The sequence below is a fragment of the Neolamprologus multifasciatus genome, chromosome 12 (assembly GCF_963576455.1).
Source record: "Neolamprologus multifasciatus chromosome 12, fNeoMul1.2, whole genome shotgun sequence".
NCBI classification, from domain to species: domain Eukaryota; kingdom Metazoa; phylum Chordata; class Actinopteri; order Cichliformes; family Cichlidae; genus Neolamprologus; species Neolamprologus multifasciatus.
In genome coordinates, this window is record NC_140450.1 from 16,902,331 (window position 1) to 16,925,088 (window position 22,758).

The following is a 22,758-nucleotide window of genomic DNA, read 5'->3' on the forward strand; positions in this document are numbered from 1 at the left end:
GACACAAAGAAGAGTGCCAAAGAGGAAGAACAAGCCACAGCCTGCAGAGCTTTGAAAGCTATAGCAAGCAGTCACTGTAACGCACTATACAGTTACCATGTCATTAGATTATTCTGTATTGGCATGGAGTCAATTAAAAAAAAATTATTGGCAGGTCATTAAATCAAACTATTGAAACTATTTTCATAAACAACACACACACACACACACACACACACACACACACACACACACACACACACACACACACACACACACACACACACACACACACATACACAGCAGCAGCATAATTGGCCAGTAGTTTCTAATAGAATGCTGATTGGTCTTAAATGTACACACACATAGCTTAAAGTTTGTCAGGATTAATTCTTTTGCGATCATGCTTTAATTGAGCAACACTTTTCTGCATTTTCTCCTGTTAATCTCTGTTATTGTTCTGATTGTAAAAAATCTTTCTGCTTTAAAAAAACAGTGCAGTTAGACAGAGAAACAAATTGATTATGATTTCATTATGATTGAGTGAACTAAAAACGACCCGAGAGCAGATTAAAAAAGGACTATGTGGTGGAAAAATTAACCATTGCTCAGACAGGTGAGCAAAATTAAATTTGCATTACTGATTGAAATACACAAATTGCCATCTTGCCATTCAACAATATAGGACTGCACATGTTTGGGGTGATGCCACTGCTGAGTATTGTTTTTAACATTACAGTCATTGCTAATATTATAAATACTAGTTAATTTGTACAAGACTCATAAAGATGAATACATGTTTGTCAGATTTAATCAGATATATGGCCATGCTGAAGTTGTCTGAGGTTTGTTGTGTGATATGTTGTTTACAGTGATGCTGCAAAAAGAATACGTAAAGAAACATTGAATAGCAGAACATGTTTTCCATCTTACAATAAAACCATCATCATATACTTTTTCCATTACACCTCACCCTTAAACATGTAGTGGCATTTCCTAATCATATATACTAATTAATTACATTTTTATAAGAGCAGTTTTCATCATTGGTTCTTCGAGCATTTGATAAAGTCAAAGACTCCTTAAAACTCTGAACTCTTATACAAAAGTCCTGATAAACCAATAAAACTCAAAAATATTTTAGAAGTGAAAGACATGTGACCTTGAGTGGCACAGTCATTTTCAGAGTGGTTTTATAGGGAGTCATTTTCTCTAAGTGACTTTAGAGAGTCTCTTTCCACTCAGACCAGTTCTTTCACTCAATGCTCCACCCTGTCATTTCGACACTTCACAACCTGTGATCAGCTCCAGACACCAGACAAGGTCTTTCCATCCACAGTCAGGTTTCGAACAAGTAAACAACTCAGCTCGCTGACATAGCAACAGCATTTCCTCTGTGTTTCCATTTTGTATAATGACTCATTAACACAAAAAACAAGATCAAAGGTTGAGTGCTACCTCAGGTAAGAGACAATATGTTCTGGGGACAAACTGAGTGTAACCGTTCATCTGCTCTGTGGTTAGGATTTTTTAAGTTTCATATTTTTATATTAAGTGGAATATATTGTGAAGATATTTTTTTAACATACATTAAAAATCTGCATCATTCTAAGAATCAGTTCACTTTTCACACACATAAGGGTTCAACTGTTGTTTCGTATGTAGCCTACAATATAAAGCACATAGAAGTGGCAGTGAACTGAATGGTATTGTAATGTACTTTGAACTTTAACTAGTCTCTGGTGATCCTAATGCTAAAAACATTTTTTTTTTAAAGTTCAGGTTTTATAAGAGTTTATTTTTGCAACATATTTTGTTTTGCTTTAACCTTTGACTTTTGTTGTTTGTGAGACCTATGTGAAACTTCCTGCCTCCCTTTAAATTGTCCCCTTTTTCCCCTTCTAAAAAGAAATGTTGTTGGCGAATATGACAGAACAAAACAGTAACTATATAGTATTACGTTGCGTGAGACATATGTAATTTTCCCCATAAATGAAACTTTAAAAGGTGACTTGAGTGAACAAGCGAGTTCTGTTGCAAGTAAATCAACACCACGGCTTACCATTATAACACATAAGCGCACCCTGGAGCAGTATTTGACATCTGGGAAAAAGCTCTGTGGCTTAGAGCGGTGGTGAAACACCATAACCACACTCCTACACACACACGCACACACACTGTGGATTCCTAGTACAAAAATGTTTATTCTGTGTTTGCAAACATCATGAAGTCACTTTCAGAGCCAGCAACCAATATCCTCCCGATGATATCACCAAGAGAGCACCGAGGAACAGAGCACTGAGGGTTTTCCACTGGAAAGTTATTTCAGGGTGACTGTGGATGGATATATAGCAGAAATATGTATAAGACAGTGTGTTTTTGCTATATGCATTACTCGAACTGCTACTGTAAGCATGCCATTTTATACTCAAAAAGGTCAAATGAGAAACTGCAATTGTGGCTGCTGCTGCTGAGCGCATACATCCAAACCACTGCAGTGATTTCCCTTTGCTGAGGTGAGGAATGATTGTGTCTAATGCTATAAGCTACAGTAGAGACAGGTTTAAGCCTATGTGAGTGTAGAAACTATATAAAAATGCTTGCACACAAAAAGAAAAACCAAAAAAAAATTAAATTAAAAAAATCACTGTTGAGACTTGTTTTTTCTTAGTCCAATTTAACCACGATTGAAGGAAAACCTAAATACATGCAGCTGAGACATTTGCATCATAAACAAAACAGACGAAATTCACTAACAGGCATTTTCCAGTTGACACAAGTAGCTGCCTGTGCTCCTGTGCCCCTGAGTGTCTGGACTCCTGATTGCTATGCAAACACTTGTCTCCGTGGAAGGTGGCAGAACAAATTGCCATCATCTGAAATTTGTGTGCGCATGCAGCTGTGTGCAGGGCTGTGTGTATGTGTCGCATGTGTGTGACCTTGACATATTGCTAAGATATTGAAGGAGAAAGGCTTGACCTGATAGTCACAGGGCCAGAGATCATGACTGCCATTGCATGCACATTTATGCGCATGTATGTGTCGACATTCCCCTTACCCCCGTGTACCTGGCTGCGATGCTGTGAATGACTCATTTACTATGTGAATATATCTGTGTTTGCCTCTATGTGCTTTATAAACCACAAAATAAGCTAAAGTGGTCTGCTACAAAAGTCCAATAAAACTGTCAGATATTAAATATCACTGTGCGTGTGTGACAGATTTAGAGTCACAACACTTATTGCCATTATCCTGCTACAAACTGCATATTTTGTTAGTGCCTCGGAGTGTTACATCTGTACTTATTAAAAAGCTTGGAGATGCTGGAGAATGACACAGTTTAAAGAAAGAGAAGGAGAGAGAGAGAGAGAGCGCTGATGACAGAATTAAACAATAAGCTCATGAAGAGCGCACTCTCAATAAGCAATAAGAAATAACAGGGGAGAAAACAATGTGGAAGAAAATGAGTAGGAAGGTGAAAGCAGGAGAGAAATGCTGAATTGCTTTTGCATGGTGCAGTGGAAAAAAAAGACACTTTGCTCAGCAAGCTCTAGCTGCCAGGAAGCATTTTAATCACAACAGTAGATCCAAATAGGAGCCGAAAAGCAGGGTAGGTCAGGAGGTTGGGTCGATTTGAAGTAAAAGGTTATCACAAAAGGGGGCTCGGTGTAATCAGATCTGGTTAAGGGAAAAGTCACTGTTAGAACTGAGAGAGAGAAAGTGAAGGACGGTGGGACAGATAAAGTCAGAAGGAAAATATGCCAGTACGTGGAGAAAATAAATGCATAAAAAAAGAGATATGAAGAGAAATTAATAAAATGAAAGACTACCAGGATTTAGTATAGAAGATTATTTTTTTCTTCTTTGATATTTGTTGAACCTTCAAAGCGTTTTAAAGGCATCATCCCTCACCATCCCTCCACCTAACCTCCAGCAAGTCTCACAGTCAAGCAGTTATAAAGTTTTAGCTACTTATGAAGAAGTTGGCTGACAAAATGTGGAAAAAAAAGATCTGGAAAGAGCTAGTTTGCTTTTGCTAAATTAGTGTGAAGATTTATGATTTAGCGCAGATCGCTGACAGCCACGAAAGGACTGGTTAGACAATATAAAACATTGTATGTTAAATATAGCAAACGTTGGTAACTTTTCTGTTGTTTTATTTATTTATTTTAACTTTGATGTGACGTAATGCAATTTCATAAAGCACTTTTTTACAGCATTAATAATTAATGAATGAATCTGAACCCAAAACAAGTTGGATGAAAAACTCAAATTAAGAAATATGATAATGTCACAGTGCATGCTAAATGATGATACTGAATGATAAACAATACTGTAAATGGGTTGTGATGCATTCTCATTCTTGCGTACATAGGCACATTTATGCATGTAAAATCGATGCCAAGTACCTTGTTGATAAGCTAAGTCACTCAGCAATACAGCAGTGTCTGCAGTTATGTGTTTTCCTCTGCGAGTCTCAGAAGCCTGTAAACATAAACGTGTATTCATCTGTCTCTTAGTATGTATCAGCCCAAACATGAGCCAAAAACGGCACATTACCCAGATTTCACTGCACCCCAAGGAGGGCCCACTCCATTCGAGAATGTTATTAGCAGAGCTTAGAAGGATATTTCTGACTGTGTCACTAACTCTCTGCTGAGAGAAAAACATCCTCATCTGATGAAACATTGCAGAGAGTAGTGATGCTGTTATGAATTAAAACGGTCTTTACAACTGACGAGCCAAATTAACGAAGAAATGTACTGCTGCCACAATACTGTGTGATCATACACTGTTGAACTCCAGAGTATTTGCTCTTATGTAAAATTCAAAACCACAACCTGTGCAAGTACACCATTAAAGTATTTTCTTAAAAACTAGCGTCCTTCTCAGCGTGGACGGCGTGCCCCTTTTGATTCCTGGAGAGGTGTTCTGACATTGTAAATGTTCTTTTTAAGCTTCTCTTTACTGGAGGGGTTATGTTGGTCCACCTTTATCTTTAAAATACCCCAAAGGTGTTACATTAGATTCAGGTTAAGGACCCTACCTTGCCAGGTCATAGTTTTCAGTTTTTATTCCTTTTCAGAAGCTCTTTTTGGTAGCGTGTCAGCCCTCTACAACCTCGAATAAGTGGTTAAGAAAATGAATGGGCTTTTGCATTATTATCACACTGGGATATTCCAGTTCACCTGAGCTTTTGGAGAGTGGGAGCTGTCTTGTCAGCTAGTATTATAAATTTTAGTTAGAGTATGCATTCACAGTATTATACCTTGCCAGATTCATACCCGACATGCTGGACCTCTTCTGACCTGAACAATTTATCTTAGTCTTATCCCGAAGGATGTGCTCCCACTAATCACCAGCCTTTTTTTCCCCATGTTCTCATGCAAGTATTAGTTTTATATATGATTTTTTTCCCCTTGGACTTTCTTCAAGACAGAATTTTCTCATTAATTCCAAGCTGTGCATAGATGCTGGTGTTTATATGAGAGCATGCCCTTCATTCTCTTTGAGCTCTTACAGAAATTCTCGTTTCCACTGATAATCTACTGTGCCAAGTCTGAAGCACTCACCTGGTTGTTTTTCACTGCTACGCTGTTGAAGCACGGGTTCTGAAAGTCATTTTTAATGCAATTAAGCTAATTGTAAATCACAGGTGTGCTCAATTTTATTCAAATGATCACTCGATTGAAACTTGAGTGTCAGTAATCACAGGTGTATCTACCTCTGCTGAACTGAGTTTCAGGTTTGGCTCAATTAGTTTACTTTGAAATATATTTTTCACTCATTTATTTTGCATGGCTCATCAAAGAAAATTCTTAAATCGTCGTCTATTTGAAAGGTGATAGAATTTTAAATGGTTTGACATTTAAATGATGCTGCAGATGTTTGTAGTCACTCCATTCATACAGTATACTGGTCAGTGTTTCAGTACAGAAAATAGTTCTTCAAATTCTGTTTACCATATTGAATAATTGAATATAAGGTTGGATTTAAATGTGATCTACACAACAAAATGGATTTATGTCGATGTATTATTCGGTTATTAATAGAATTAGAGGATTACAGGATTTATACTTTGGTCTCTGTACACCACTGACCTGGATTTCAAATCAAACAATCAAGATGTGACTGAAGTGCAGACTTTCAGCTTTTTAGAAGCTCAAACCTATTTGGGCAAAGTAATAATTTTAAATATAAGGACAGTTTTCAATACTGGGACTCAAATGCTTTGCAGTCAATGAGTGCCTGAAGACTAGAACACATGGACATCAAACACTGTGCTTTCTCTCTTGAGACACTCTGCCAGACCTTTACTGCAGCCACCTTCAGCTGTAGCTCCACCTGTGGTGTGTATCTCTCAGTCTTCACTTCCATCTTCAGTAACTGAAAAGCAATTCTCTTTTGGGTTGAGATCAAGTGACTGACTTGGCCATTGAAGAGCGTATTCCATTTTTCTCCCCTTGAGACACTCTTGGGTTGCTTTTGCGGTTTGATTTGGGTCATTATCCATTTGCACAGTTGAAGCGCTGTCTGATCAGTTCTGCAGCATTTGGCTGAATCTGAGCTGAGAGTATAGCTGTGTACCCTTCAGAATTCATCCTGCTGCTTCTATCAGCAGTCACATCATCAATAAACACGTGTGACCCAGTTCCGTTGGCAGCCATACATGCCCATGCCATAGCCTTGCCTCTTCTATGTTTGACAGATGATGTGGTATGCAACAGACCATGAGCCGTTTCTTCCCTTTTCCATACTTTTCTCATCCCATCATTCTGGTACAAGTTAATTTTGGTTTCATCTGTCCAAATAATCTGGTTAATAATTCCTATGATCATCAGATGTAGTTGCGTTTCTTGGTTTTCCAGATTTCTGCTGTTGCTGAGCCGGCCAGTACATTCCTTCTTTCTTTTGCATCAACATCTCACTGGACCTCACATTGACAGTTCCAGTAAACAGCTACCAAATTCAAATTCCACACTTAGATTTAACTTGAGATCTTTTATCTGTACCACAAAAAATGAGAGAACAGGCCTAACATTACTTTTGAGCTTCTAAAAATTGGTAACACGGCATAATAATGGCCGTTATTAAGTTAAAAGTTAAAGCTATGGTGGTGTAGAGGCAAAATTACAAATTAAAGTTCACTGTGAAAAAAACTCATGGACCTTTGTTGCCAAATTAATATAATGAATACTTCCAAGATAACTGGAGAGTGAATACATAAACACAGGTATCAAGTTCTGCAAAAGTGAAAATGTGATACATAGTTAAGGCCAAATAAAAGTGGCAATAAAACCCAAGGGTCTGCATGATGGATTTCCTTCTGCAGAAAGAATAGGACCAACCTGGGAAAATAAGACTTCCAGGGTGCATGTCTGCTAGAGTGATACTGTCTGTTAAAGTCCTACATATGGGGATGTGTGCAGTTTATCCAGTGTGCATGCTGAATGGACTGTCAAATTCCCCAGTTGTCCCTTTGAGAGAGCACTGAAGCAGAGCCAAACTGTCAGTATAAGCCTGGTAAACTGGAGAGGTGGGGTCGATTTTGTTATTGGTATTTCTTTTCTGCTTGACCTTTCTATAACCTGAGCACTCAGACAAGTCCCAGTTGTCTTATATGGCTGAATTGACCAGAGCAATGACGCTTGGAAAACTACTGTTGTGGCTTCAAATCTCAGTGAAAGAAGCTCTCAAGGAACAATCCATTGTTTTATATGAGGATTATGTTGAAAGACCAAACGACTTCTTTTAGATTATTTATTTTTTATCAAACATCTCAATTCCCTTGCTCCTCAGATGTTGTACAGCTGTCAAATGACCATCACTCGTGACAGGATTTAGCTTTTTTCCTTTCCCTGAGCTGTTGCTGGGGGACTCCTGAAATGATTTCCCCATGTGTTAACTGTGTATGCAGTATTACATAGTAGTACTGTCTGTTAGAATGATATGAAGTCTGGCCGGGTCTAATCTGTGCTGTGTTCTTTTGGTGACCTTATAGTCAGACTCCCAGTTGTCTTATTAAATTCTTCACCAGACCATAACAGGAAGCTACTGATGGTCGACCAAAGTTATAGAGCTAACTCTCTGCTTGGAAAAGTTACACTGCATTATATACGGTGGGTACATTTTCTTCAAAGGTTTTTTTTTGGTTAATTCAGTTTAAAAAAAAAAAAATCTTACTCTCCAGTTTTTCCTGCTTAAAATGTAACCAACTGTAATGTGCTTTTAGTGAGATCACATGCATGAAACAAGACGATTCTTTTCATCCGTTACAAATATTGCATAAAGTAATACAGCCGACTGCACACCTAAACTTCAAAGCAAGGTAACAAACTCACTTTATCGTGTCCTGCTGTTCTGTGGAAATCCACAGCAGGTATGTGCAGCATAAAATCACTGGTGCAAGTGATGAGATGATAAAGAAAAAATCTAGACTACTTGGACGTTGTTGTTTTTTTGCGTTTTTATTTGTAAAAGAAAAATGGGCAGTATAACATCCCTGCACTTGTGTTTATATTACTACAGAGTAATAATAAACTACACACACCAGGGGGTTAAGTCAGTTGTGATGCCTCTATTTGCATTGAATAAGGTAATCAGTTTTCCCTGTTTGCTTTCAGTTTTAGGCTACTGTGTTTTACAAAAGGCTTTCATGAGACTGAATCAACCCATGATAACTGTTTAGTGTATCTGAGATGAGAGAAAATGTTTTGTTTTGTTTACCAGATAGAAAACTTTACATATATAATGTGGACAATCCACTCCCATAAGCAGTATTTTCCAACTTTTATATCTTGTATGGATGCTTAGAGTAGCTAACTCACATGCAATCCGGACATGTGCCTTGCGGCTTTTGGTGGTTCCAGCAGAGCTCCAGGCCACGCACTGACACCAGTAATCTTCAGGGCCAAACAGCTCCTCCACTTGCTGCCGTGTTATTTCTATGCTTGCTTCTCTCACCACCAGACCTGCAGCAAAAGGGAAAAACACCATTGTATTGTTTACAATTTCAACTGGGAATAAGAATCGATCAAAAATGCAAGCGCTAACAAATGGTAAGTCATAAATAAGAGTTTGTTTGTTTTTTTTTTCCTTGTCTTACTCACGTGCTGATTCTCCAGAAAATGTGAAACTTAAATAAGCTTCTATTTGCCTGATATGGCTTACATGTTAGCTTAAAAAGAAAAAGCAATCCATAATAAATATCTCAGGATTTAATATCACATTTTTGAGATTTGATATTGTTCCTTCGCGCTTTTACTCTTTATCTCAGTCCACCCCCAATTCCCTCTTTTCTCTGGAGTTTTGAAAGCAGCTCCTATGTAAAGAATAAGTGTAAGATTTGAGTAGCTGCACCCTACTGATAGCACTACAAGGGAGCACAAACAGAGGGGTACTGAAAGAGAAAAAAGGAAATGAAGTCTAAGGGAAAAACTCACGATGAGACGCAGAAAATCTACATTTTAAAAAATCTACATACAGGATACAGAAAATTGAGAAACTCTGTGACCAAGGAAAGGAATACTCGAGAGAAAATAAACAGAACTATCAAGAAGCGATTAATTAAAGTAAAAAATTTAGGTTACAGACTGGAAAGGAAGGGGAGAGGGCAATGAGAGAAATGGTAGACGGGTAGATGTAATGAAGAGCAACATGACAGAGTTGCAGGGAGAGGAGGATGACAGGTTAAGAGGTGGAAGAGGTCGATAAAATGTGAAAAGGAAAGAGGGAGGGAACAGAGATAAAAATGTATTCAAGTACGTGGGGATTGGGGAGTAGATGGGCAAAATGCCATGAGAAGAGATCTTGGCAGTTTCTTTCAGGTTCAGCTGAGTTACAGAGACCCCAGAAACCGTCTCTACGGGGCTCCACAAATCTGACTTGGGCCTATTACTTATGAAGACTCTCGGCAAGTTCTTGCCACAAGAGAGACAGTTATAGCAGCAAAGCCAGGACTGAGGCAAGGGGGACTAAGAGGAAACAAAGTGAAATACAGTGAACGAGACTGAGGCAAACTTAAGGCCATTAATGGCTGGTGGGAGAATTAATAAGTAACCCATGAGGGCAAAGTGTAAGAAAGGCAACATAAGCTTTCAAGTAAGCTAGCTGGAAGATCGGTATGACTTTTCAGTTAGAAATAAATAAATAAACCTCAATAAGATGGAGTGTGTGGAAAGTAAACAGGGACCTTAGATAATACAGAAATTCAAATTGACTGATGGCACAGGGAGAAAAGTGTATAGTAAGTCCAAAAATAAAAATCTAGTAGGAGGCAAAAAAAAAAAAAGGGCTAAAAGCCATTGATGGGAAGAGCACTGTAAGGAGCTTGTAAAACTGTTGTGCATACTGATGCTTGAGAAAACATGCAAACAAGGGAGATTGATATGGCTTCACAGCATGAAATGAGAGAGCAAAAGAGCACAGCAACAGAGGCAAAAAAAAAAAAAACGGCAGCTAAAGAGACAATTATAACAGGCAAGGAAACCAGGACTAAAGCTGAGACAACGAGTGGGCAAGCAATAGCAATGAGACAAAAAAAAAAGACAAAAGTGTGAGTACAAGAAGGGCAAGAATGATAGGAAGAAGGTGGAGACCAGTGAGAATGCTACTGCCAAAGTAATGAGCAATTAAAGTGAATTGTTCAAAAGAGTCAGACAGCTAGATGTGAAAAAGGGACTCAGCATATGCAAAGAAGCATATGGGATGGTACATGAAAGACACCACGGGCTCTGGTGACTCAATGAGAGGGTGGAAGCAGGCTTCTGATGAAGACAAATAAATGGGAAACACACAAATTTAAATACATATTTAAAGCTTTTGCAACACTGTGTACATGACTTATTAGGTTGAATATCAAAAATCTTTAGAAGCAAAATATTATTCAATTAGTGAAGCGTTTCAAGCAAAGCCAGTAGCTGCACTGGGATACACTGAGACACGTGTGCAGGAACGCTAAGAATTTGTAAAAGAAAATAGGGAAAAAGTTAACACTCAGAATTAAATGCGCACTTTCCACCATAAAATAAGGTAATGGCAAACGGGGGGGGGGGGGGGGGGGGGGGGGGGGGTGAATATCTGGCAGCACGACAGAAGAAAAAAAAAGAGAGCACACTCACAACTCTTTCTGTAAACTACAAATATCAGTCTCTATCCTGCCTTTACTGCTTGGAGAATAAAACTAAAGCGTGTGGGACTGAGAAGCTGCAGCTGACTAACACTGGATATTAAGATGTTTTCTCCAAGCAGAAGGCTGAAATCTCAAGGTTTTAAACCTCAAAGTTTTTTGAACTTGTAGCTTGCAGCTAATAAAAAAGCAACCCAACAGAAAAAAAGAATTTTAAAGTTTCCAGAGATGTATTACTAGATTTTTAAAAGGTTGTACAGTGGCTAGCTAATTAACCATCTCTATACTCTGAAGCATGAGTGCAGAGCTCTCAGTTATAAACTTCAGTTAATTATGGTTCAGTGCAAAGTTACTAGAACACCTGAACTGCTACATAAGAGGCAGGGATCAGCAGTGAAGGATAACAATGTGTTTTACAAGGTAGGAAACAGCAAAGAAAACAGACAAAGAAGCAAAACAAACTAGGAACAGGTCATATACAGTGAAAAACCACACTGTGAAGAGCTGACATCTTCACAGCAGATTAAAAACATGGCTGTTCCGATGAAAATATGTTGAAGAAAATACACCACTTAATCAGTAGCGGTTTCTGAAACGGGCGACACGGACAGTTGCCCGGAGCGGCATCGCGGGCATCGGCAAAAAAAAATTGGGAATGGCATAGGCACCGATCGGTTTTCTATCACCCATTTGCTGGGAGTTGGCTACCCAGGGCGCCAAACAGGCTAGGACCGCCACTGCACTTAATCCTTGTTAATGTAGTAGAGACTAAAGGTCAAAACTGAAGAGATAAAGTCTTCATCATGCTAATGCTAACTAATTCTCACTTTCAAAATCAATAATTGGACTTTCGTGAGATAGGGTTTGCTCTGAAAGTCATGCAAAGAAATCACATGAAATCTATCTAAATAAAACAAAGCCTGCAGGCTAGTTCAGACAGACAACTCAAGTTGCACTGCATTATATTCCTTGTACCTTCTACCAAACATTTCTGGTTTGATTTTGTTGTATATTAAGCTGCAAAATATTCAGTTCATGTTCTGATGTTTGAACCCATCTACCACCTCAGTATCTACCTCTAGCCCCAGAGGGATGTTTGCTCATTCTGCCAGTTTGGATATGTAATACATTTGCTCAAAGTTATGAGTTCTTAGCCTAGATGCAAATTTTATCAACAATCTACGGCTTTACACATTTCAAACATCAACCCTCTGATTGACATATATTAGAAAATTATGGTTTAAAAGCCAGAAACAGAAAAGTTTTTGATTTGAATGAATGTATCTCTTAAATAATGGCTTTAGGCTGTGCAGGAAGAACAGCTGTGGCCTAAGTATGCAATGTTTTTGACATGACAATTTTGCAGCTGTTCACAAGTTTTTACCGGTGACATTCTGCATGAAAATGGATTTTCAAGGTTTATAGTACATCACATGGATATATAAGATAAAGACAGACGTCACTGGGCCCGGAGTTGTGCTGTTGAGACTGCCCTGGTTGTTTCCAGTGTTTGACAATGCAAAACTCACAAAGCAAGAGTTGCTGGGCAAAATCTGACGGAACTACCTGAGGCTTAAAAAGTCCCAGATCACTCAGTGCCTTACTTTGTTTCAATACTGTGCTCAAAGAATTCACATCAATCTGTTATGAGGAGACAAGCATGGAATTCTGGGTCTCTGTAGCATGACAGAACATCACATCAACAAAACCACTGCTGTCAGCTGAGGGAGGTGAAGGGAAAGAAGAAGATGAAAAATGGAAGAAAAGCATCAAGACAAGTGGATACTGTCACAAACATTTCTATCAATCACAAAACTGCACAAACCCCAAAATATTTCTGTTAGTCATATAGCATCGATTCATATAACTAAGTTTACTTGTCACCCGGGGAATGGAAGTACAATACTGCATGAATGTGCTTTGTCACTCCAGAACTACTTCTTTTTTCTTAATGGAGACATGACATATGCAAATAATTTCATCTCTGCTTGCTGCATTTAGGATGTAATGCTTAAAGTCCAGCTTAGACATATTGTATGTATTAATTTTGCAAAAAACTCATACCCCCGCCCCCCTCAAAAAAGTCCATAATAAAGAAGATCTGGAAAACAGCATAAAACACTCATCATCACCGAGGTCATAACTCTTCTTTTTGTCTCTATGATTAGGCTTTTCCTTAAGCTTGTGATCTGTACAAATCCACTGCTAAAAGTGTAAAATGAATATCCATCTAGGCATTATCTGAATCACGTATCCAATTCAAGTGGCAGTGAGGTGCTGGAGTCTACCCCAGCTGTCATTAGATGAGAGACGGGCCAAAGCCTGGACAGGTCACCAGTTTGTTGCAGGGCTAACACAGAGGGACAGACAATCATTCATTTACACCTAAAGCAAATTGAGAACCACCAGTTAATCTGGTATAATTATCACTGAACTGGGAAAAAGCCAGAGAACCCATAGAGCAACTACAGGCGTCAAGGGCTGAGTCCTGCAGGTTTTAGATGTGTCCTTGATCCAACACAGCTGATTTAAATGGCTAAATTACCTCCTCAACATGTCTTGAAGTTCTCTAGAGGCCTGGGAATTAAATAATCATTTGATTCAGGTGTGTTGACCCAGGGTGAGATCTAAAACCTGCAGGACACCAGCCCTTGAGGCCTGGACCTGGAGTATGGAAACTGAAGAGAAAGGTACCAGCTAGCTGGTGGATTCAAACCCAGAACCCTCTTGATTTAACTTTGCGTCATAGTGCCACATTTATGACCAATATCCTCATTCTCTTTTTCTGTGCAATAACACTAAATGCAATTCTCTTTTTCTGATAACATTGTATTTTATTCTGTTGTATATAGTATTTTATTTTATTCTATTCTATTGTGTACAGTATCTCATTCTTATTCTCTTATCCTATTCCAGTGTTTTTTCTTAATTTGTGTAACTTTGTAACTAATTTGTAATTGCTGTAACCTTGCACTGTCCACTTTCTGCTGTAACAAAACAAATTTCCCACGTGTGGGGCTAATAAAGGTTATTGTGTCTTATTATAGAACTAAAACAATAAATAAATAAATGTTTACATAGTACAACGGAAACATAAAACTGGCTGATTTTACTGTCATATGCTCATAGGGGGTCATATGATTGTTGGGCTTTTCTCTGTATCTATGAAGCGCCTTGAGGCGACATTTGTTGTGATTTGGCGCTATATAAATAAAATTGAATTGAATTGAATTGAATTGTTATCTGAAAAATGTATGATCACAACACCCACACTTGTTTTTAAAGTTCGGCCAGGGGAATGTTTGCCATGTCATCTCGCAATATCTTTTGCTTGCCCTTGCAGTAGGATTTAGATGATTTCAGATCCATAGGAACACATTGTGCTCTGTTCTTTTTCCAGCTAGTCAGCCCAATATTAAAGTCTGCAGTATTTCTATGATAAATGTACTACCAGCATACAAAGGTCAGCTTCATAATCACTACTGCACACATGTACACACACACACACACACACACACACACACACACACACACACACACTTACTTGATGGCTGCATGTGGTCACTGTTACACCCAATAAAATATACCACAGCCCTAATCATAATAAAATAACAGCAATGGCTAAAACCACAATAAGTAAAAGGGCTGATGAACCACCTCCTCTGGCTTCTTTTACTAAATTTAAGACGAGGGAAAACTCACTTTTACTGCACTCATGGCCAGCAGTGGTCCAACATAATACATGACAGCGTATCATTCAGCTTTTCAATTGTTAAATTCAGCAATTCAGCTCCCTTAAAGCCTTTCTCCATGTGTCAGATGAAATGCAAACAATATATGGAGGTAATGTAAAACATTGACGTAGTCCTCAAAAATATTATTGCTGTGCTCTTGGCATTATGGCAATTCATTTCACTTAAAGTTTTTAGAAATTGTGTTTCTAAAATTGTAAAAATACCCATACAATCAAACAAATGGTTAATTTTAAAACCTGTCTTTTATATTGCATTGGAAATAAACTCATTTGTCTTTTAGGTCTCAAAAATGTATATAACTGTTTAACACATTTCTTTCTATATCCTATATCCGGTTTCACTTTTTTCCATTAACCTGTGTCTCTCGGTGTCCCGCTGTGTTTCAACAGGAAGCTAAAGCGAATGCAGAAGAAAACTGTACCGATTAGAATTAAATGTAAAGTCTTAATTTCTTTGACTCAAATGAAGAAAAGCTCAAAAAAGTCTAGATGGATATAAAAATCTGGAATAAAGATGGCAAACATAAAACAAAGACGGGGTATTTTGAGGTCAAAAGGTATAAAACATGAAAGAGATGGTGGAAAAAGGGGCAAAGCACTCAAATTGTTTATGGTGTGATCAGTGACAGGTCAACCAGATTGTTCTTTAGGGATAGTGGGGAAAAAAGCTGCAGAAAAAGTCAACACTCACTATTATTATTTCATCAGTTCCACATAGAGAGACATCTGAAGAAGTCAGACAGAGTCCCTGATTTTGCAAATATTTGCCCCGTTTTGTGAGTGGTGCGCATAGATCAAGGTGAGTTGTCAGGAAAGTGACCCAACACTCTGATCGACACTGTGCAGCCGCGGCAAGTGAAACAAAAATTCCCCAAAGACACTGAGATATTGCAGCTTCAACAAAAACAGTTTGTTTGCTGCTGCCTAACCATAGTCTGTACTTTCAAAACCTGCTGTTTGACCAATGTTGGAAAGAAGAATATTTGATGCTAAAGCTAATTATGATTAAATTCAAGTTAAAAGTCTATTTTATCTACAGATGATTAAGGAACATGGAATAATTTATCATATTATAGCACACAAATAGAACCTAGGTAGAACAAACATTGCATGTTTGAGTCTAAATCTTTAGTGTCATCTCACAGTTGGGGTTACTCAAACCTGATTTAGACATCTGTGGTAAATCTTTGCAGCGCGTAGGATGAAACTCAATGGGTATACCAACATCATACCTTGTCGTCACATACTGGTGTTTTCTTATGTGATGGCAGAAATAAATAAAGCGCTAGGACTTTTTTTTACCTTGCCGTTTCCACTTCTTTGTACATTTCCTCAGATCTATTCCAATAGTTTCAGCAATGTCCCTTCCTTATATTGATGTTATGATTATTATCCCTAATATGGAGATGGTGACAAATCAAAAACTGTAGCAAAAGAGTAGTCAGAAACACACAGGAAGTTTCAGCAATGTCCCAACGACAATGCTGAAATGTCTTATGTCTAATGTTTTATGATTGATGTCTCCGACATTAGTTCAACTTTCATTTCGAACTACAATAACTTCTAACCAGAACTAGATGTAATCATAAAAACAAATTAAAAAACTCAAGCAGATATAAATGTTTGTGTGGCCAGCATTTGTCGCAAATTAGCTCTTTTCAAGAAGGTTGTTCTACATAAGACATTATGCAAAATAGATTATGCCTGCACTTACACAAATGATATATTATGCTAATAATTTAATGTATTAGATCATTATTATTTATGTATTAAAAACCAAAATTGCACAATTTAAAGGCTGAGGGCTAGGTTAAATGTTACGTTTTTAAATAAGTATTACAATGAAGGGGGGTTTAAAAGATGAGGACTGAAGGGCCAAAGGGGGTATTTAAAGTGAGATCACAACAGGCTGTGAAGCATGGTGAGAAAAGAAGAGAACAAGGCCTGACAGAGTTCTTTGGAGGGAAAAATCATGGAGGACACTGACAGAACAGAATCAGCGGTCTGTAACCAACTGAACACTCAAAATGTGTAGACCGCGTGCATGTACGCATACATGCAAGTGCATGGGTATACTCGCTCAGAGGTTTCCACTGTGATAGTGACTGATTACAATGTATGTGTCTGTGCATGCTTGTATGCATGTAAATGTTGCTGAGTGTGCACATATGAGTCCTTTAGCAGTTCCAGAGTTCCACAGAGGCAGTGAACCAAGAGAAAACCTAAAGGGAACTATACCAAAAACACTTAGACAAGCATTATCAATCACACATTTTCTCTCTCTCTTGTGACAGATAGACAGACGCACAGATAGACACAGGTATGTGCCTTTTCTGTATTCAAGAAGGTGAGATATTGTACATTTGCAGACATTGTAGCAACATTTAAAAAAAAAGAACTAAACAAATGGCCACAGAGAAAAATGGGAGTGAAACCAGAAAGAGGGCAAAAAAGACAGAGGAAAGGAGAAACATTAGGAGAAACAGAAAGAGGGAGAGACAAAGACGAGAAAAAAATCAATACAAGTGAGATGGCAGCAACGGAGGGAAAGAGGTCACAAATCACCAGAGCCAATACTTTGTGTGCCAATAATGTATGTGTGCGTGTTTGTGCATGTGTAGATGTGGAGTCACGGGTCATTGCTACCAGACTAATAACCACTCACACTTTGGCTAATGGAGACAAAGTAAGTAACCTGGTACACAACATGTCATTAGCACACTTCAAGGCTAATGGAGATATACTGTGGTTGTACGCATATGGCTTAAGCAAACACTGGAGAAATGCCCTTCGCAAATAACATACGCGATCTGCACAAATTATGCTGATCTGCACCTTACACAACATTAATTAAAATGGAGATATGGTAAGCATGTTTTAGCAAATGTCACTGCTAATAATGAGATTGTATTAACACCTGTCTGGAGGAGGGCTTTTTTGGGGGGGTGGGTGGGGGGGGAACTTTTTGTTTCTTTTATGTGCGGCTTTGGCTGAAAGCCAAACAGTATCAAGTTAGCTAGCTTTATATATATATATATATATATATATATAAATAAATCATTTTCTGGATAATTGCAAATTATCCAGAAAGCAAAGTTTACAACACCTTCTAAGGACTTTTTATTGAAATTTAAAAAATATACAGATTTCACCTTGGGAAATGTATGCAAGCCCATGCAACAGACAGCGTCTCTATAGGACACACAGATCCCTTTGGGGTTGCATCAGGAAGGGCATCTAGCATCAAAACTCTGCCAAGTCAAACACGTGAAGCTACCCACTGTGGCAACCCCTGGTGTATAAGGGAGCTGGCGACAGTAGCTTCTACACTGACAGAAGACACCGTGGAAGCAGTCAGTCCATTGTAAAATCAGTGCATCACTAAGCATGCATTCATATTTTACTTATCTTTTTAAACTTTGTTATATAAAAAAAGCTTGATTTCTATTATTGAGCTTTATGTAATCACAAAAAATACAATAAACATACTTTTTTAAAAATTTCAACATTGCTCCATTATTCAGTCCTCAATATTTAATCTTTCAAGACAGTAAATCATCACTGTTTTGTTTTTTCTTTGATTTTCCACACTTAATGTCTGCATTTCTGTTACTCTACTTATAAAAGCAGTAAAATGAAACAGGGCACACAGAGCTTTTTAACACAACTTTTGGTTGTTTTACATTTGCTGTGTTTGTTTATCTACTTCATTCTATCCCCGGAATCAAATTTCTCTGTGTTTCAACACTTGAGCTGACTTTACATTTTCTGCTAAAATATGAGAAAACAGGCAGAGAGAGGGGGACAGGAGGCACAACAGGATTCATATCGTCTTTCTCCTCAGTGTGACTCCCTGATAGCTGTTGGCCTTTTCAGTCCTCTTAAAGGTACCCTCCATCAACATCTCTCCTTCAACCCCTACTTCTCTCCCCTGCTTCCTCAAGCTCAGGTTTTTATCTGACTTTGCTCACTCCAGTTTCAGGCGGTGGAAATTAGAGTAGAGCACAAAACAGCATGAGGCAGAGAGAAAGGAAAAGAAAGGAAAGGAGAACAGCAAGTAAGGAGATGGGACAGAGGGGAAGAGAGGGAGAAAGAAAACAGATAATAAAAGCAGTATGGGGGTCAAAGCTTCTAGCTGTGCTGCTGAAACAGCAGGAAACAAAGAGAAGTAAACAGCTTACAGAGTATAGGTTTTACCAAAGACAAACAGATAAACAGTGCACACACAGTAAATTCAAAGACCCTACAGTAGATTTCTAAGCGATTAACTAAAACTGTGTACTATAATACTGTATTTATCTATACAGATATATACATATATCTAGCATTTGTAATTAGTTTTTAATTTCATTGCCTATATTTTCAGAGTGAACTAAAAGCTTTGTCTGACACCAAAAAGGCGTTCTCTCATCATTTTGACTGTGTTGTTTGCACTTTTCATCTGTATATTTAGAGCAGAGAAATTATTGCCCATTATTGTAATCAAATTGCTGTTATCAAACAACAACAACAACAATAATGACTTAACGCAATCTTCTATATCATCAGCTCTATTTAATTATTCAGTTGCCATATTTTGTATGTGTATACTGATTATTGTGTGCTTGAGATGAAATTTCCTAGAGCAGCAAACAAATTATGCAAACTAAAACGCATCTTGAGCAGTTCCAAAATCCAAAACTTCCAAAACTTAATCCATGTTTGACCAAGACCTAAGGATTACTCTTTTCTATTTACATAACACCAAATCATAATAACAGATTCCTCAAGGTAGGGCTGCTCGATTATGGCAAGAATGATAATCACGATTATTTTCACTGAAATTGAGATCTCGATTATTTGACGATATTTATTTAACAATAACAATGTATTGAATAATAACTTTAAAGATTGTCAAAAAATAATATAAAATAGTGTGCAAATACTGATAACAGTGCAAATGTTTGCGATATAAAAAATAAATGAAAAATGTAAACATCTATGTTTAGTGAACTTTGCAGTGTTGCTCTGTGGTGCAGCTACGACACTGTAGCAAAGTTTACACACTATGTCTACTTGATCCACGTCTGACTCCGCGAAGCCATAATGTTTCCACACCACTGAAGTTTTTTTTTTTTACCTCTCTTTTCAACCAACGGCAGTCACTCTCCTCTCCAAACAACTTCTGCTTAGCTTTCCGAGCATCCCTCGGGTCCTCTTAATTGTTGTGACACGTGTTCGAAATGCAGAGAGGTGCGTTCGATTTGCCACACGGAGCAGCGCGAGAGTAAAGCACGAGGGAGGGGCTAATAATCGGCTCAGTCATTTTTAATGATCGTTGAAAGCCCAGATCATAATCGAGATTAAAATCCGATTAATTGAGCAGCCCTACCTCAAGGCACTTGATATTGTAAGGTAAAGGCCCTACAATAATACAAAGAAAACAACAAACAACCACATGAACACCTATGAGCAAGCACTTTGGTGACAGTGGGAAGGAAAAACTCGCTTTTAACAGGAAGAAACCTCTGACATAGCCAGGCTGAAGGAGGGGCGGCCATCTGTCGACAGGTTGGATGTGAGGGGAGGAAGAGAGGACAATTTCAACAGACAGGACAGACAGGAGAACTCGGAAAGATGATATTTGATATTAATATATAAAATTAGCTTTATACACAATTACAAATCTACTGTAGAAACATAATAAAAAGAACTTGATGTATGTGGGAGGGGGGGTATCTTAGACTGGGTGATCGAAATTATGTTAATAACTAAGTGTCAATTACTAGACAAGAGGACAGTTTAAAGCCATGGTTCATTAATTAAACAGAAATTCCTCTCAGTAACATATAACTCAAAACACAGCAGCTAGCAAACAGCTGATGGAAGACTAATAAATGACTAGCAGCTGCACATGAAGTCAGTACTGAGCACTGGGAGACAGAGGAGGAAAGAAAGAGGGAAGATCTGAGGGCAAGACTGTGAGCATAAACTTATGAATAAACAAAATTGATGACAGCACGCCAACTTACCATCTTATTAACAGTTTTGTTTTGTGTTTGTGCTCTCAGCAAAAAAGTTAGTACTCAAATATTAGAAAGCAGTAAGACAGATGAAAAGGGAAAACATTTTTTTTAAGTATGTTTAAGAAATCAAATACAAGCAACACAATGGGGATATGATGCTATAGTTGAAGAGAAATTATTACTATTTTAATTTACCTTCTATGAAAATAGTATTTAACACTATATGCATACGAACCTTTGTTTCTGTGTCTGATTTGGTTAAGAACTGAAGCAGACACCAACTAGAACATCAAAGAAAGAACGTATACATACAGCACAATTTCTGCTTCCGGGATGTTCTTTGCAACAAAAAAGGGGGAATATATATATATATATATATATATATATATATATATATATATATATATATATATATATATATATAAGGTAGTCAGAACTGAGGGGATTGAACTACCAGAAGGCAACATTGCAGACATAGAGGACAGTTACAAGTACCTGGGGATCCCGCAGGCGAATGGGAACCATGAAGAGGCCGCTAGGAAAGCTGCAACCACCAAGTACCTGCAGAGGGTCAGGCAAGTCCTGAGGAGTCAGTTGAACGGTAAGAACAAGATCCGGGCCATCAACACGTACGCCCTGCCCATGATCAGGTACCCTGCTGGGGTAATAGGCTGGCCAAAGGAGGAGATAGAAGCCACTGACATAAAGACAAGAAAGCTCCTTACCATGCATGGAGGGTTTCACCCCAAGTTCAGCACCCTGAGGCTGTACGCCAAGCGGAAGGAAGGGGGTCGGGGACTGGTGAGTGTCAGCACCACAGTCCAGGATGAGACAACGAACATCCAAGAATACATCACGAAGATGGCCCCAACTGACAGCGTGCTCAGTGAATACCTCAGGCAGCAGAAACCCAAGATAGAGGAGGGAGACGAGGAACCATCATGGAAGGACAGGCCCCTGCACGGTATGTACCACCGGCAGATAGAGGAGGTGGCTGATATCCAGAAATCCTACCAGTGACTGGACAAAGCTGGACTGAAAGATAGCACAGAGGCACTAATCATGGCAGCACAAGAACAAGCTCTGAGTACAAGATCCATAGAGGCTGGGGTCTATCACACCAGGCAAGACCCCAGGTGCAGGCTGTGTAAAGATGCCCCAGAGACAATCCAGCACATAACAGCAGGGTGCAAGATGCTAGCAGGCAAGGCATACATGGAACGCCATAACCAAGTGGCCGGCATAGTGTACAGGAACATCTGTGCCGAGTATAACCTGGAAGTCCCAAGGTCAAAATGGGAAATGCCCCCAAGGGTGGTGGAGAATGACCGAGCTAAGATCCTGTGGGACTTCCAGATACAGACGGACAAAATGGTGGTGGCTAACCAACCGGACATAGTGGTAGTAGACAAACAGAAGAAGACGGCCGTAGTGATCGATGTAGCGGTTCCGAATGACAGCAATATCAGGAAGAAGGAACACGAGAAGCTGGAGAAATACCAAGGGCTCAGAGAAGAGCTCGAGAGGATGTGGAGGGTGAAGGTATCGGTGGTCCCCGTGGTAATCGGAGCACTAGGTGCGGTGACTCCCAAGCTAGGCGAGTGGCTCCAGCAGATCCCGGGAATAACATCGGAGATCTCTGTCCAGAAGAGCGCAGTCCTGGGAACAGCTAAGATACTGCGCAGGACCCTCAAGCTCCCAGGCCTCTGGTAGAGGACCCGAGCTTGAAGGATAAACCGCCCGCAGGGGCGTGCTGGGTGTTTTTATATATATATATATATATATATATATATATATATATATTAGTGGTGCAACAATACTCGTATTGATATTGAACCGTTCGATACGGTGCTTTCGGTTCGGTACGCATATGTATCGCACAATACAAAATT

General features: G+C 38.8%; 1 protein-coding gene across 4 annotated transcripts in view; it reads right to left on the reverse strand.

Annotated features, from left to right (window-relative positions):
* The window catches only part of unc5ca (unc-5 netrin receptor Ca), a 186,327-nt gene that overhangs the window by 66,627 nt on the left and 96,942 nt on the right, over nt 1-22,758 (reverse strand). For all 4 annotated transcript variants that reach the window (XM_085179177.1, XM_085179178.1, XM_085179181.1 and 1 more), the window contains exon 3: nt 8,808-8,951. In XM_085179177.1, coding sequence (XP_085035303.1) covers nt 8,808-8,951 — 144 coding nt within the window. The remainder of the gene's footprint in view (nt 1-8,807; nt 8,952-22,758) is intronic.